The following is a 16052-nucleotide window of genomic DNA, read 5'->3' as shown; positions in this document are numbered from 1 at the left end:
ACCCAGAATTAATCTGCTAACAGCCTACGTCAGGGCAGGTGTCACCAGCATGCCGGGGTTGCCCCAGCTGCTTCGTGCCAGCTCTTTGCTCCGGAGCCAAGCAGGCAGCTTATGCTCTGCAGCTGCTCCTGTATTCTGTTCTGAGCCATGCTCTTTGCATGCCTTCTCTAGCTCTTTAGCCACAGACAGCTCAGCCAGAGCTTTTTATCAAAGGTGAATCATGCTCTCTGTCATGCCATAATCAAGGATTTTTTTATGTCCATGACTCAGAGAAAAAGGCGGTGGCATCCCCTCCAAGTCGTAACTGGATAAGGTGCTTTTGTTTCCCCACTCATTTAAGGATTGGAGAGAGGGAACAAGCTACAGATTGATGGCAATTTCAATATAGACTTGGCTGTCTTGGTGTCCTCCCTTCCTCCTGAGATGTGTGCTGGATAAGATGAGCTGCAGGACCCATGAGTTTGCAACAGTACCAGCAGGATAAATATTTCTGTATTTCTGTCTGGTTTTAAAATGACGGGTGTATGTTCCCCTCCTTTTCTTTTGGCAAAGGTTAGCTCCATTAGATGTACTGCTCTTCATTTCATCGCTTTCTCCCATCTGTTCTGTCTCTTTTCAGTAGAAACCAAGGAGATGTAGCTCCCACTCAGGCAGACAGATAACTCCATCTCCCATACATGAGAAAATATCTCTGTGTGAAGCAGACCGGCACCTTGCTGTGCACACGCATCAGATTGTACCACGAGGGCAGACTGCTCTCTCAAACTCTGATAATGTCATATTCCCTCTGTCAGCTTATACAGATGAGGGAATGCCACTGCCCCTTTAGTTAAGTGTTGTTGAATTCCCAGGCCTAAAATAGGACCCAAGGGAATCCAAACAGCTTTTTCCTGAGAAAGCAGATTATCACAGCAGTAGGTAAGAAAAATAAATAGTTTATAATGCTAAAGCCATGATATAGCTAGTAAATAAAGAACAGTGCATGTAGATAAGGTATACAGAATTTATAGATGATTGTTAGACCAAACCTGTGATTAAATTGGGTAATAAAGCCATAAAGACAGCAAATGTTGATACAGTAAAACTCTGTACTGTACCTTGGAACTCACTGGTAGGTGTCCACTTCATTAAGGAAGAAATCTTGCCTACCAAGCTCCAGAGCTTTGTTTAATTTCCCTGACTTTTATAGGAGATTTTGAATTGTCTCGTTGTGAGAAAAACTGCACACCATGAGTTCTTCGTAGAGAGGAGCAATATCTTTGAGAAAAGCTGTTTCTGTGTTAGTTCTTGTAATATTACCTCTGTGAGACAAGCAGGCGTTTATTACAAGTAGTTATTTATTACTAATGCTGTTATCACCAGAATATACTGTTATCACTGTCTGTGAAGCAAGGCACTTTGCAGTGAAGCTGCTTTGCTATTTTTTGTGATTGGATGCCTACACTCATTTTTATTTTCTGGCTCTTGCCTGTGATGTCCTTGGGACTTCTGATTCCCTATTTGGTATTAACTTCACAGAAGTAAAGTCACCTTAGAAAGATTAGAAAAATGGTGATTTGTATTCATGCTTCTTAAAACTTTGGTTTATACTAACTCACCCATTTTTAACATTGCACTGTGAAATATTATACAGTCATCTGAATGAGATTATCAGGTAGGTAATAGCTTCCCAGATGACATACCCAGTTTGCCAAGATAGGGAACAGGGATATATTCCTTCTGCCATGTGGTGGCAGTAAGGGGATGGCACTTCTGGCACAAACACCTGTGATGAGAGCTGCACACCTTTGCATCCAATTATGTGAAAAGATCTGCCTCATGTGCAGGATGCTGTTGTCATTGCTAGAGACTCAGGCCAAGGCTCTGTTCTTTGCTCTCCTATATGTGTTCTCACAGCCACAGCTTGAGTGGAGGACACAGAGGACAAAATGGGGGTTGCAGTGTGAATGGTGTGTGTGTCCTGAATACATCCATGTGGGCATGGTATTTCAACCAGTGATGTAAGAACAACTATACTGTGTAAGCAGCTGTAGATCTGGGTCTTTTCTCCCACTTCCATTAAGGAAGTTTCCTTAATGCATTTTTAGTTACTAATCACTTCAGATAATATTAGTTTTTAATAGGCAGACTTTATTAAAAAATACTTGCCTTATGTGCTTACTAATTTTTTACCATACATTATTTCATGTAGTAGGGAATAACTTCTCTGAAAAATTTTGCTTTTGTCAGCTAATGTAACTAACGATAAGTTCTTAAAGTTGATAGCATTTCAATATTATTCCAGAAGGTATTCTACTCTCATGAAGGGAATGGTATTTTATTATAGTAGATATTACTATATTACTATATATAGCAGTGTATTCCTACAAGGAACCTACTTGGCTGTTACATGCATATATGCTTCTGTTGGCATCTTAAAATGTTTATAAAACATATAAAGTAGATTAAAGCATTGCAGATTGCTGCATCTTGACCTGTAGTTTGTGAAGTATCCTGTACTGTGTTCCTGTAAGAGTGTCAGCTGTGATTACACAGTGTCTCAAAACAACAGAGCACTAAAGAAATTCTGAAATGGCAAGCTGTAATATAATACATCAGAAGAGGCATTTATGTTTGGTCATATGTTTCTGCAGATGCTTCGCTATTTTTCATTCTTCCTTTTATACATGCTGTGTACATTTTTTAAAAAAAATATATGTTTTTCTTTCAGCCATTAATGAGTTTCCTGAAGATATATTTACAAATAAAGAACGACAGCAAGGAGGAATTCTGCTTCATATCATTGCTGTAAGGTTTTCTGTACTGTGCTTTATTTTTGTTTTCCTTTTATGTTACTCATTCTATTTTTATTTTAATAAGCTATTATCATAGTGACCTTACTAAGTAGAGTTCTGTATATATCAACAAGTTTTTAATACTTTGAGTACTTCTAATATGAGTACAATTCCTTAAAAGGTAACACCTTGGGGACATGGTATGTTGGTGGACTTGGTATTGTTGGATTAACAGTTGAACTTGATGATCTTAAGGGTCTTTTCCAACCTAAATGATTCTGTGACTCCATGATTTAAGAAAAGGATGCAAGTCTGAATTTGCAGAACCTATTCATTCATTCTCTTGGAGATAAAATCCTGGCAGAATGGATCACATGACTTTTATTTCATGTTATATAGTCAGAGTTTGGGATTCCTTCACTGATGACGTCGAGCATGATGTGGAAGTTTCTTGAGTCTCTTTCTTTTCTTTTATGTCTCTATGCAATAGATGCAATTATAATTTAAAAAATCCCATACCAACCCTGAAGAAATACAGGAAATATCACATGGATTTTTTTTTTTTTTGCTATTGTATTGAGAACAAAGTGAGGCCTACAGGCTCCAGTTTTTCATTCCCAGCTCAGGGAAAGTAAAGTATAAAGGAGTTCTGTTTGATGGACACCAGCAGGATTAAGGCCACAGCACGGGCACAGCACATAAAGCTGCATAAGACAGTGGGAGAACCACATGTATGCAGGGAACCAGGATCATTTCTAGGTGTTTTGGTGCAGTGATCCATGGCCAGAGTCCACTTATTTCCAGGGGTAAATATTTCCTAAATATTGCTAATCAGCCTGGTCTTACTTTCTATTTAATTACTTGGTCTGATAATTAGTTAAAAATATAGAGGATGATTACATAACTTTGTAGTTTACCTGTTACTTTTCATTGTATGAAATCTGCTGTGGCATCCTGTTCTGTTTAAGTGTAGTACCTTTCATATTTTAGGGTCTGACAAACGTTCCAAATTAGATCTTACATTCAAAAATCTGGTTTTATATCATAAATTTATCAACATGGAGATTTTTATTTGGAATTAAAGAAAAAGTGTAGCTATGTATTTCTGCCAGTTTGAATAAAGGTAGCATTATCTTTTTTCCTCTTTTCATATACAGGAAAAATCTGAAGTATACCCTGAATTTATTTTCTTTACAGGCTCTTTATATGTTTTATGCTTTGGCCATAGTGTGTGATGACTTCTTTGTTCCATCCTTAGAGAAAATTTGTGAGGTATGTTAATGAACATTATTACTCTTTTAGACATTTATTTAGAGAATATTATTTAGAGATGTTATTATCCATCAAAAAAATGAGCCAGTGGTCTGTGCACACTTGTTTCTTTGGCCACACTCAAGGAGAAAAAAATCAAAGATTTAATGAGATTGAATGACAAAGCCCACTCTTAAATACCTAAAGCACGTAACTAGGAGAGGTATGGGTTATGGATGAGTTGGATTTATTATTTTACTCCTTTTTTAAAAGTAACCTGTGGAAAAATATCATAGATGGAAAAATTAATGTGGTGACAATGCAAATCTTATTGCACATCTACCACCGTGTCAGGAGAAAGGAAGTATATGTGGTCCTAGCATAAAATGGAAAAAAGAGCAAATCCTTGAGAAAAGAATGTACCTTGGATATGGAATCAGAATACAGATTTTATATGTGAAAAAAAGTAACGCCTTTAATTTTTGAGAAGACTTTACAAAATTACACTTAGGATTCTAATTGAGTTGATTGTGACAGAGTAAAACTAATACATGGCATGTAAGTGTTGTGAGTATGATTTTGGTGAACAAAATAAATGCATAATACAAATGTAGATTTTAACTTCTGTTTAAACATGAAATGAAAATCTCATCTCCTTTGCTTTTAAACAAAAATAAGAATGATCATTTTCTGAAAAACTCCTGTTTTTTTTTTTTTTGGTAGCTAGTTTAAAAGTCCCTTTTCCTGTTGCTAAATGTACTAAATACCTGTTGGTGTTACTCAGAGTTGTAAGCTTACACTCATCAGTAAAAGAACAAATAGAATAATAAGGGAGTAGTTAAATACTCAGTTGGGATATTTTTTTTCCCTTTCCAGATGTTCAGTATTCAGCATGCACATTAGATACTATATTTAAGTTATACCAGTTGGTTGTACCAATTACTGGTTACTGATCCTTCATAAAATCTTTACATTTTATCTCACGTTTTGCTGAACATTTAAACTGCTACCAAGAGTTCAGACAGCACACTTAGGTTTGAGCTCCTGCAGCAGTATGACTGGTAGTAGATCATATTTGTGTTTATGTTTTGTCAAGATGTGTAGGATGCCATTGTTATCAGCTTAAGATGTTTTCAGGCAAACTGCTTGAAAAATAGAGGATTTTTTACTTCTCCTTTTGTCACTAGTTACTTTTCTATCCTTGAAAGAAAAATAGTATACTAAATATGATCCTAGAGGCTCTCAAAATGAACAAAACTCCTCCATAAAACCGTGTTTATAGTTCAAGGGAAAGATCTTCAGACTGCTAAACTGATGCAACCCACTTGTGGACCTGCACGTGTTCTTGCTAGTCTGAGAACTCTAAGTTAACTATATCCTATTAGAGCTTAAGAGACACCATCATAAAAATAGATCTCTCTACCATACACAGCCCTCTCTGTGTCTAACTGGACTAATTTTATCTGTGTCAGCGGACTCACTTTTGATTAACACAGTTGAAAAGTGAAGCCAGAATCAAGCCTGCTGTTCATAGGATTTATTCACAAAGGTTGTATTTTTTTGTTACAGATTTTCATTTTTGAATTTTAGAAGCCCTAAGAGTTGGGGAATTGAATGACTGTGTTTAGAGTTACAGAAGTAAATTAATGAAAACAATTTGAGATGTTTACAGTCCTTTTGAATCTGCAGAGATACTTTTCTTTAATCAGCTCCATGTAAGCCACAATTGGCTATTCATTTACATATGTAACTGTAGAACTCCACAATGTAAATACAGTTGCAGTGCTGAAATTGCCAATTGTTTTCTTCTAGAAACTACATTTGAGTGAAGATGTTGCTGGAGCCACATTCATGGCAGCAGGGAGCTCCACTCCAGAGCTGTTTGCATCTGTTATAGGTACGGAGCCCACACGCAAGCTTTTTTGAGGTCTGCTGTTAAAAAATCAGCAGCAGATCAAGCACAGGTACCCATTCTTCTGACAATTTCTAATCAGCAATTGCAGCTGTCAGCTAGTCTGTGGTTCATGGTATCATTAACTACTCAAAATATCTCATGAAACTGTGAGTCTTCTCTCAAAACACAGAGAAGAATGTCTGATTCTGAACACAGGACGCAGAAAAAGAGATTTATTGAAGTCCCTTGAGAAGTAATTTGATATATTTGGAAATAGATTAAGAGCAGCCCTGAGGAAAAAGACTTGGGGGTGTTGGATGATGAGCTCATCATGATCTGTCACTGTGCAGCAAGTGTGCACTTGCAGCCCAGAAAACCGACTGTATCCTGGGCTGCACCAGAAGCAGTGCGGCCAGCAGGTTGAGGGACGTGACACAGCTAAAAACTAAGCTGTGAAAATGTTGAACTAACTAGTTAAGAAATCATTTACTAAAATTATATATGTAGAGGTTCTAAGCCACAGCCAGGGAGCTGCTAGCTAGACTAAAAGCACAAATTATTACACAGAGAAGTGAGCCTTAATTATGAAACATGTTTTGGTTAATCTTTGAAACAGTCTCTACTTCACAAGTACATGTTCTGAGTGACCTAAAATTAAATGGCAGTTGTAGTTATGTATGTTTTGCTCCCTTTGCAGGTGTATTTATCACTCATGGAGATGTAGGAGTTGGGACCATTGTTGGTTCAGCAGTTTTCAACATCCTCTGCATTGTTGGTGTCTGTGGACTGTTTGCAGGACAGGTTAGTAAGATACTTGTCTTTACATAGTTCAGTTGCTTACAATTCAAGGGTTTCCATGAGCATATATTAAAAAAAAACCCACAAAATCACTGACAAAAACGACGTTGTGAAAAACCTCAAAGATTGGAAAGAATTTACAAATGCTTTGCAAATAGTGAATATTTCCAAAAAGTTCAGCTGTAGTGTCAGCACTCTGAACATGTAGCATACAGAGGAAACTGGTTCCTCTTCATGCAATACCGAGTTTACATTCAACTGATCATTGGCATCTGCTGATCCTTCCTGGTACTGATGACAGTCAATGAATCTGGGGCACAAGCATGAGATTTGCTCCATTTACTCAACAGATGGTTAAACTGTTTATCATATCTTTTCAGGTAGTAAGTCAAATATATCCACAAATAAAAGCATTGAGGAACAATTGATTTGCTGCAGTACAATGAATTTTACTTTACAATTGAAATTATAACCAAAACAAGTACCATTAGTAAGAAATGTATTTCAATTATGGAAGTTTATATATGATTTTTATTACTGATGCTTATTATAGATCTATTGTCTAACAGACTGATACATCTTCATGGCAGCATAAAAATGGATTTGGTTTCAGAATTGTTGCTAATAATAATAATTACTCTGCTTACACACCTAAGTTATTTTAAGATAGGGGCTTTTTTTGCTTGTTTGTTTTTGAAATCCTGTATTTTTGTTGGCTGAAGATGTGGTGTTTTTCAGGTGGTTTGTCTCACCCAGTGGGCTGTGTTTCGGGATTCTGTATACTACACAATATCTGTGATTGTACTTATTGTGGTAAGTAGCTTGAATTTTTGGAGGACCAGCCTGCTCACTATTGATACACACTGGCAAATAATTGTTTTCCTAGCTAGTTCTAGTGGCATCTGGAAATGAGAGCTGAGCTCCACAATGTTGTATAAATAGGAAAATTTCATACAGCCGCATGGAATATGTGCCCACCATGTCCATCAATGTCCATTCATTTTGTACCTAGGGTTTGTAGTACTGTAGGAGTACTGTTTGTAACACTGAGTAGGATACTGTCACACAGTGCAGATAACACTCTGCTCAGACCTAAGAGACGGCTTGTTGTGGAGGTGAAAAATTTTGAGTTACACATCTATTTTAAATAGAGAAGGTGACTGTTTCTTGCTTCTACGCAGTAATTTTATTTCCAATTCTGGGTAAGTTTTTCCATGTAGAGCACAGGTGAGGTACCACTTTGTTCATCTAGAGCAGTGTAGTAGTTCCTGAATGTACACATTCAATGTGTCTGGTGGCAAGGCAGGGAAGAATCCATTGGGCTGTGTTTTGTAATACAAGTGGATCACTGGCTGTGTATTCAGTAACGGCGGTTACACAGGGTGGAATAAAATGTGTACAACCACTTGACCCAAGAGGAGGAGTAAAATGGCTGCCTGATCTGCTGCAGCTTGTCTAGCTGTTAAAAGGACTCAAGAGTTAAGTTTTTTTGGAATAAGTGACTTTGCTATCATTTGCACAGCATAGTATATGAGTACATGAGTATGTATCTGTCTGTCTTTCACATGCTTGCACCATTTTCCTTAATAGTTCTAAAAACAGCCACTGGCAGAGATCCAGGCCTTGTTCACAAGGTTTGTGTTTTGTGAGGGGCACAACCCATGCAGTGGAAGTTCTGCTTAGAAAGGGTCAAAACTTGAGTAGGTCTGTCTAGATGTGGCTGATACTTGCTGAAGAAATCTGACAGTTTTTTGAGATAGATCAGAGAAATTTATGTGTTTCCTTTTTTTCCTTCTTCTAGTTCATATATGATGAGAAAATAGAATGGTAAGTTGTATAAATTATTCCATGCAGTCCTGTATTTGCCACGAGGCTCACCAATAAATAGAGTTGTAGTGTAATTGACTTTCATTCTACACACTGAGAGTATGAGCTGGATTGAAATCTATGTATTTTGTTTGGGCTCAGTTTATATGATGGTCACAGAAAACTAAAAGAAAGTGTAAGAACCAGGAAATATTAAGGAAGTACTTAGGCTCTGTGTAAGGCCCGAAGTTTGCCATGTGCAGAGATGGTAACCAAAACTCTTCTGCTCGGATTCTGACTGTTAACATTTATGGGAATGCCAGGTGTTCCAATGAACACTCCAGTGTGAATCCTACAGGAAGATCACAGGCACCTTCAAACAGTGCTCTCAAAGAGCCTGGCCTGTGCTTCAGCACTGAATTGCAAAAGGCCTTGGTGTTGTGATCCTCAGAGGGTAGCTGTGGTTTCAGTCTTTATAGCACATTTCTGAAATACATGCATTGCATTTTATTTGCATGTTTATTGAAACTTGAGAGTCTGCTTCCCCTCTCATTTTGCTGAGACACCATCAAATCTTAATGATGTGAGTCCTGTGTGCACAAATGTGACTTGTACCAGATGTTTAAGGCACACTCCTACATAAAACTTGTAAAGCATACAGCTGTTTGAATGGCCTTCTAATACTTCTTTCTGTCTTTTTGAGGTGGGAAAGCCTTGTACTCATCATTATGTATTCATTCTACATACTTATCATGAAGTAAGTACTTCTCCTCGCTGTACCCTTTAGATGTTAACTGACCATCATTCTCTTGGACTTGTTTTGTCCTTGGCCTTCCTCCCTGAGGGCAATACAGCCAGTCATGTTTCTGTGTTAGATCTGTTGGGTTTTATGCTTAACCACTTTAATTCTATGTTCGTGCTTAATCAGCAGCAAATACTTTCATGCATCCTTTTCATAGTGCACAGAGGTAAAGTAGCTTTCAAAAAAAGTTGAGGAAAATGTCATTTATACAAAGGTATATGAAAAATTTTCAGGGCGCTCTGGATTGTAAACACACATCATGTCAGCTCTTACACATATTTTAGACTCCCTGGAGAATGAGGTCAAATAACAGTAGATAGAGTGCTAAGCATGTATTTATCTTCAGACCATCTCATCTTAGTTGTTTACTGGTGTCTTCTTCTGTTGTGTCACTGCCTCTGACAGGAGAGTCAGAGGTCTGACTGTTACTATGAGTGTCTGTGAGTCCACCCTTCTATTGCAAGTTGCTTAGACTTGGATCCCTTGGTGCCTTCCTCTCACAAATCACCCTGTTGAACTCTCTTTTTTCCTACATCAAGTCTTAGCAGAGCTCATTAACAGCCCTCTTAGATCCCACCCTAGTGCTAAAATAGATATATTCTGTCTTTAGAAGGGTATGGTCAGCAGACCCAGAAATGCTCAAGAACCCTCTCACAGGGAACACAGTACTGAAAGAAACAGTGAGGTGAATTGTGAGCTGATGAAGGAGGAAAGAAGCTGCTCTATAGTGAGTGTCCTGGCTCCAAAATCAACAGCTCCAGTGTTTGCCTTCACTAAATCTGCTCTAGTGCCTTTTTGCAGTTCGCTGTATGCCATGAGAGATAGGTGCAGTCCTTGCTTTCCTATCAGCTTGCCACTGAGTTGGACAGGCCTTTCTCTTCACTCTTATTAATTGTCAGAGAACATGCATCTAGGCTTTCCTGCTTGCCCGCATAAGTTGTTCTCAGATGGTTTTAAAGTTTACAAAGAAAATGCAAAAATCCAACCTTTTTAGAGACCTTTTCTTTGCACTTTCAGGTACAATGTGAGGATGCAAAATTTCTTCACCCTTAAAAGCAAGAATGTTGGAAATGGTGACACAGTCAACAATGAGCTGGAAGATGGTAATAAATGTTATGCCTCTAGTTGTGATGACCCATCCATTCCATTACTATGGAAAGGTAAGGCTGAGCAGACAGGACTTGGAAAAAGAGTAGTTCACAAGATATCCTTTTTATTTCTTTTATGCAGATCAAAACAATGTCACTATTCAATTGTAAGCAGGGTTAACTTGATAATTCAGCAGTCAGATTGCCACATTTAAAAAAAGATTTTTTTTCTATATTCTGAAAACAAGCTGCTTTGCACATTGGCAGTTTTGCTCCCTTTTTATCTCCTGTTCAGCGATGAGCTACAACACTGTGAAAGAAATACACTTTTTTTACCAAGAAGAAAGCAATTTTCACTTCAAAAATTAGTTTGAAATGAGAAGTTGAGATGTGGACGTTGAAGGAAATGACATGGGCAGATCAGTGGGCAAGAGGGGTTACACGCTGAGTTCAGATCTTCAGAAGACTGGTTTTCACATGCCTAAATAGTCTGTATACATCACCAGACACATACATAAAATTCAAAAATGCAGGTTCTTTGCTATTTGTGTTTTTGTCATAAAGGAAAGAAGATGATATCCAGCTTGTGGTACTGAAAGTAAGCAAAAATACCTGGGAATTTTTGGCTTGTTTTCTAAGCCTGTTTTTATCTTTGTCTTATCTCTCTTCTCTTCCATTCTCCCTTTTCTCTGTAGAGCAAATTCCTTCTACTTTCAAAGCACAAACCATATAATTTAGTGAGCAGTTGGGCTGCTCTTAACAAGTAAGGTCTCCTCACTTTGTTCTTTGCACACATCTCCCATTCTAGGAGGCTGAGCTCATCAGGAATGTCAGTAGCGTTTGAAAGATCCCCATGTAATAACAAATAATGCCAAACAGGAATTTAGAACAGACTCAGACAACCCCACTCTTTTCTGCTTTTAGTGTTTAGGCTGGGATTTCTTTAAGGTAGATATAGGTAGCTATACCTGTAGGTATAGGTTTATTCAGTGACAGCACACTGCTGCTCTGGTCCTCGATAAGGTGTTTAGACAGTACTAATTTAAAATTATTTCTCATAGGACATTGCAGCATAATTAAATGATGGTGACTTTGAAATACTTTCAACTCATTTTATAATGAACTTCTGGGAGCATTGGCTCTGATATAATGAGGTCTGTCACTTGCATGTGGATTTGTGTCCATGCAAGGTTCTACAGATGCTTCCTGTACTCAGGTGGAGACATGGGAAAAGGGTAATCCTGTTAAACACCACAGATATTAGTGGACTTTACTTTTGAGGAATTTGTTGGGTTCTGATGTCATCTCCCAGCAGGATCTCCTCTCTAGCCCTTGTGATAAAGAGACGATAGCACAGACTGCTTGCCTGTCCATCTATTCCCTTTTCAAGGAAATGTGTTCATTACTGAATGCTTGTGAAGAGCACGCAGAAAAGAAGTAACAAAGCTCCACTAGCAACTGTCCATGTCAGATTTCTTTTTTTTGATTTTGCCTCAAAGATGCACTGATACTGCAGTTTCAGTCAGATTCCCTTTGCCTTCTCCAGCACCCATTACTCAAATACATGCTGCATTGGAGGGACAATTGTTCAAAGAGCCAGAGTGTAGATACTGTCACAGGCAAACATGCCTGAGAAAGTACAGAAAGAAGAGATTAAGGATTTGGAGTGAGCAGTGGGAGGGGAGGATGGCAGTGTTAGCCTGACTGCTTTATGTGTCAAAATGCTGTCCTAGAAAAATGTCACATGGCTGCCTCTAGCTTCTTCCCTCCTGTTCTCTCAAAATATGCCATGACCCATCAGTGACTCCCTCTTAGTTGGCACATGCTGGCTTCACGAGCTGAGATGCATTTTCTCCAGCAGCAGCTTTCAGAAAGGAGCACTGCTAATAGAAAGGAGAGAACTGGGGCTGGCCTCTGCCTTGCATTGGTTAGCAGTTTTAGGATCCACGAAAAAAACCTCCCTTGGCTTCACCAGGGTGTAGGATTGACCTTAATCTGATTTTCCACGGGAGGAAAACCTGATTACTTTCCGTACAGGAACAGTTGCTTTGGGTGAGGAACTTTGTTTCTAGCAAGGATAGTCTGTTGCTCAGGGTGCAGGTAAAAGGTGTAACACTGTAAAGCTCTTTTATGCTTGCAAGTTTCATGACTTTCAAGAGCTTCTTGTGGTACAATATAAAACCTTGCATCACTCAAGTTTCAGAAAGAAAAAGGAGAGATTTTCACCATAAGAAAAATTTCATTTCAAGGGTGAGTTTTGCACACACAGGTAAAGGCAAACTAGATGTACTTTGTGAATAGTGCTCCAATTTTCAAAGTACAAATGTGTATTACCCCTGACTTTTATTGTGTTGACCCAAATTTCCACCAGGTGGCATGGTTTGACCCCTGCCTGAAACCAGAAATTTGGACAAAGGTGGGTTTCTGAGGGACTGGGTTTCAGAGCTAAAGTCATTGAGAAGCTTCTGTTGATTTTGACAGGGTTGTTGCTGATGAACCTTTGATGGTGAGCAGTAAGTTTGTTGGAAAGAAGAGCTGTTCTCAGTAGAGTTTTTTTTTTTTTAAAGATTATCACAAAGTAGAAGTGCAAAAGGCTTTTCTCCTTTTAACATTTCTTAAAACAACTTTTAGTTGGAGTCCATACTATATGGGGCTAAGATATGTGGGATTTTTTGCAGTCATAGGGAGTCAAACTAAAAATAATGAAAATAATAAGAGCAATGTGCCGCAGTAAGTCAGAATAGCTGAAGTACTTGAATATATATTTAGTATGAGGTATTCTACAGCAGCGCTGAGTTTTTAATTATGGTACTTTTATCAAAGCTGAATGTTTGTTTGCTCACTGTCTTCATAGGGCTCTAAGAAACAGTTTCAGAGTAACTTTAATGCTCCCATGTTTTTCATGTCACTTTAAGATGAAGCATTTTAGGTAATTCTTTGGAGGAACTCACTGGGACCAGTTAATCTGATGAGACTGGGGCCTTTTTGTCCTTACTACCATTGCTGTCAAATATTTATTTTTCTTTAACTAAAGCAAATGTTAAGTTTATGTGGTTGAGTCCTGATTGTGAGGACTGATTCCTAGGAAACCTGTCTGGCTGTATATTCCTGCACAGAAAAGCTACTACACTCCAAGAGTCACTGGAGTGCATGTGCTCCTTATTTGCATCATCAGCCACAGTACTTAGCAAGGTTAATTTGGTTTGGACGTTGGAATAGAGGAGGATAATTGCTCCTTTGCATTTAGCAAATGTAAAATTACTAGTAGTTCTATTCTGCATTAGAGATCTTAAGCTGCAAGTGTGACTCCAGAGTGGATTCTTTGAGTAGGGCACGTTTCTTTGTGAAACCAGAGATCTTATATTTATGACACTTCAGGTGACCCCAGTGTACTCACTGAACCCATTTTGGTGAAACAAGGCAGACACTCAAATGCTTGGAAGAGTGAAAGTTACAGATGTTTTTTGATGATTTTCAGGCTTGATGTTTTTTCTTGTTGAATCATTATGGAGAATGTATTTCTTCAACTGCAAATATGCTAGAAGATGCTTGAGACAGCAAAGCCTTTATTGCATGATGTGACTTAGATGCATGCATGGATGCAGTCTTCCTGAAAAACAAAAATATTCAACACTGTAACAATGCAAAAGAGTAACAATATAGGCTTCTGTGTGTTTAGAACAGGTCCATTTTAATTCCATTGTTTGAGTTGAATGTTTTCTTAGATTTCCTTTGCTTCCTGACCTGAACCATGCACTAATTATCTTTCACTTCTACCTCCTAAATTCTCCTCCTCTTCCTAATGTAAGTAACAATGCAAAAGGGGAGGGAGAGGGGGAGGCCAAGCTAAGCAAAGCAGAAAACAAGCAGCAAATAATTTTTTTCTGTATGTATTATTATATGTAATAATTAATATTTATTATGGTCATGTATGTATTTCCTGCCCTGCTTTCTAACACCACATGGGTATGTCTCCTGTCTGCTGAGCCTTGCTCTGCTTGCTATGTGTAGTCTGTAGCATTTGTGAGAATATTGGTTTGTTGGTGAGCTCCTAAAGTCCTTGCCTGTACTTGTGTTGATTCCCAATAAAATTTTGTCTCTACGTGTTCTTAACATGCTAGAACTTTGTTAACTTTGTAATCTTAAACTTGGTATGGGTTCCTTTATATTAACAAAGGCTTACTTTGTTAGTTAGTTAGAACCATAGATTTGTTCTTGACAATTCTTGTCATCATTTCAAATGTTTTCATGTGAGAGATACTGGTAATATTCTGTGAAGGTAAAGTGAAGATTTCCAGAAAAATTTCCAGGGCCTTCTGCATGTGCAGCACCTTGATCCAATGGAATAGCTTTAGAGGTTTCAGGAGTGCTGTCTACACTGCCACAGTGCAAAAAGTTCTAGAGAAAGGGTACAAAATTCTAGTGGGACATAAGCAAAGAAAACTGGTACTACAGGATGAGCAATTGGGGAAAAACTGCTCCCACTAATCTGACAGTGGCTTGGTGGCTGCCTTAGTAGAGTGAAATCCCTTTCCAGCATGTGATCAGAACACAACTGATGAGGAGATTCACCAGGCTGCAGAAATATTAAAGGAAAGTCACTCATAAATTCTGGCATTCAGATAAATGTTTCCCCCACCTGATCCTGAAAAGACCTGACTCTGGATGGTGGGACACATGATAGGGTCAATTGTGCTGCTAACTCTGTCCATTGTGATCATTAGTGAAGGGGATACAGCAGTATGGCAAAAACAGTGTTGTGATGGTGGACGAGATAATCTGCTCCAGTCCTCCCAAATACCGGTTCCCTGAAGCTGGATTACGGATTATGATCACAAATAAGTTTGGACCACGCACCAGAATGCGGATGGCCAGCCGACTCATCATTAATGAGGTATGTTCCTTAGGAAAACAGAAAAAGACCATGAGGCAGAGGGGTTACCAAAGAGCTGTGCTCATAGTGATCCTGGAATTTAGATTCTCCCCTGTTCCTACAGCTGGGAGAGAACTATGTCTTTCTCACGCAGCTATATGAGAACAGATTTGAAGATTGATTCCCAGCTGATGATGTTGGCTGTTTTAATGGGAGGGCAGTCAAAAAAAGGGACTACCTTATCTCCCTGAAAGAAGATGTTTACTTCAGTGTGTGTGTGTGCATATGTGCACATTTAGATTATATCTATGGCAGAACAATTGGTTTTGATTATTACAAAAGTGGTTAGGTTAAAAAAGGATAATGGACAAGGCAACCAAAAATTTTTAAAACTGCTCTTGTATTATTAACGCTTCAGGATTCATTCAGAGATTTGCCTACCTCTTTAGTATTCACTATAGTCCTCAACTCAAAATAAAAATGGACCAAAATATTTTCATGAGGGGAATTTGCCCTGGACAGTTTCAGTTATCTCTTACTTGATACATTGTCAAGAGTGTGTATTGCTTGTTCCATACCCTGCAGCTGAAGTGGCAGGGCTTGCCAAATGCGGCTCTTCTGAGCTTGCTGAAGCACTAGGGGGGAAATCTTTAGCCTACCTACCTTGGGTTTTATGAAGGCAGGATTTTATAGTTTGCTCCCACAATATCAAATATGAACGGTATTTACTCTGGCAAGTAAATAGATTTCAACATCATAACACAGT

General features: G+C 38.4%; 1 protein-coding gene across 8 annotated transcripts in view; it reads left to right on the top strand.

The window, feature by feature from the left end:
• SLC24A4 (solute carrier family 24 member 4) overlaps positions 1–16052 on the top strand; it is an 84651-nt gene that overhangs the window by 48534 nt on the left and 20065 nt on the right. For 4 of the 8 annotated variants that reach the window (XM_068192580.1, XM_068192578.1, XM_068192583.1 and 1 more), the window contains 9 exons: positions 2711–2787; positions 3972–4046; positions 5838–5922; positions 6617–6720; positions 7456–7530; positions 8519–8544; positions 9227–9280; positions 10343–10485; positions 15138–15307. In XM_068192580.1, coding sequence (XP_068048681.1) covers positions 2711–2787; positions 3972–4046; positions 5838–5922; positions 6617–6720; positions 7456–7530; positions 8519–8544; positions 9227–9280; positions 10343–10485; positions 15138–15307 — 809 coding nt within the window. Of the gene's footprint in view, positions 1–29; positions 214–887; positions 919–1957; positions 2030–2710; positions 2788–3971; positions 4047–5837; positions 5923–6616; positions 6721–7455; positions 7531–8518; positions 8545–9226; positions 9281–10342; positions 10486–15137; positions 15308–16052 lie in introns of those variants that run through there. The other 4 variants (XM_068192584.1, XM_068192585.1, XM_068192586.1 and 1 more) reach the window with 4 other exon arrangements.

This window comes from Anomalospiza imberbis, chromosome 6, assembly GCF_031753505.1.
Source record: "Anomalospiza imberbis isolate Cuckoo-Finch-1a 21T00152 chromosome 6, ASM3175350v1, whole genome shotgun sequence".
Taxonomy (NCBI): domain Eukaryota; kingdom Metazoa; phylum Chordata; class Aves; order Passeriformes; family Viduidae; genus Anomalospiza; species Anomalospiza imberbis.
The sequence above is the reverse complement of the archived record's forward strand: the minus strand, read 5'-3'. Positions and strand labels throughout refer to the sequence as shown.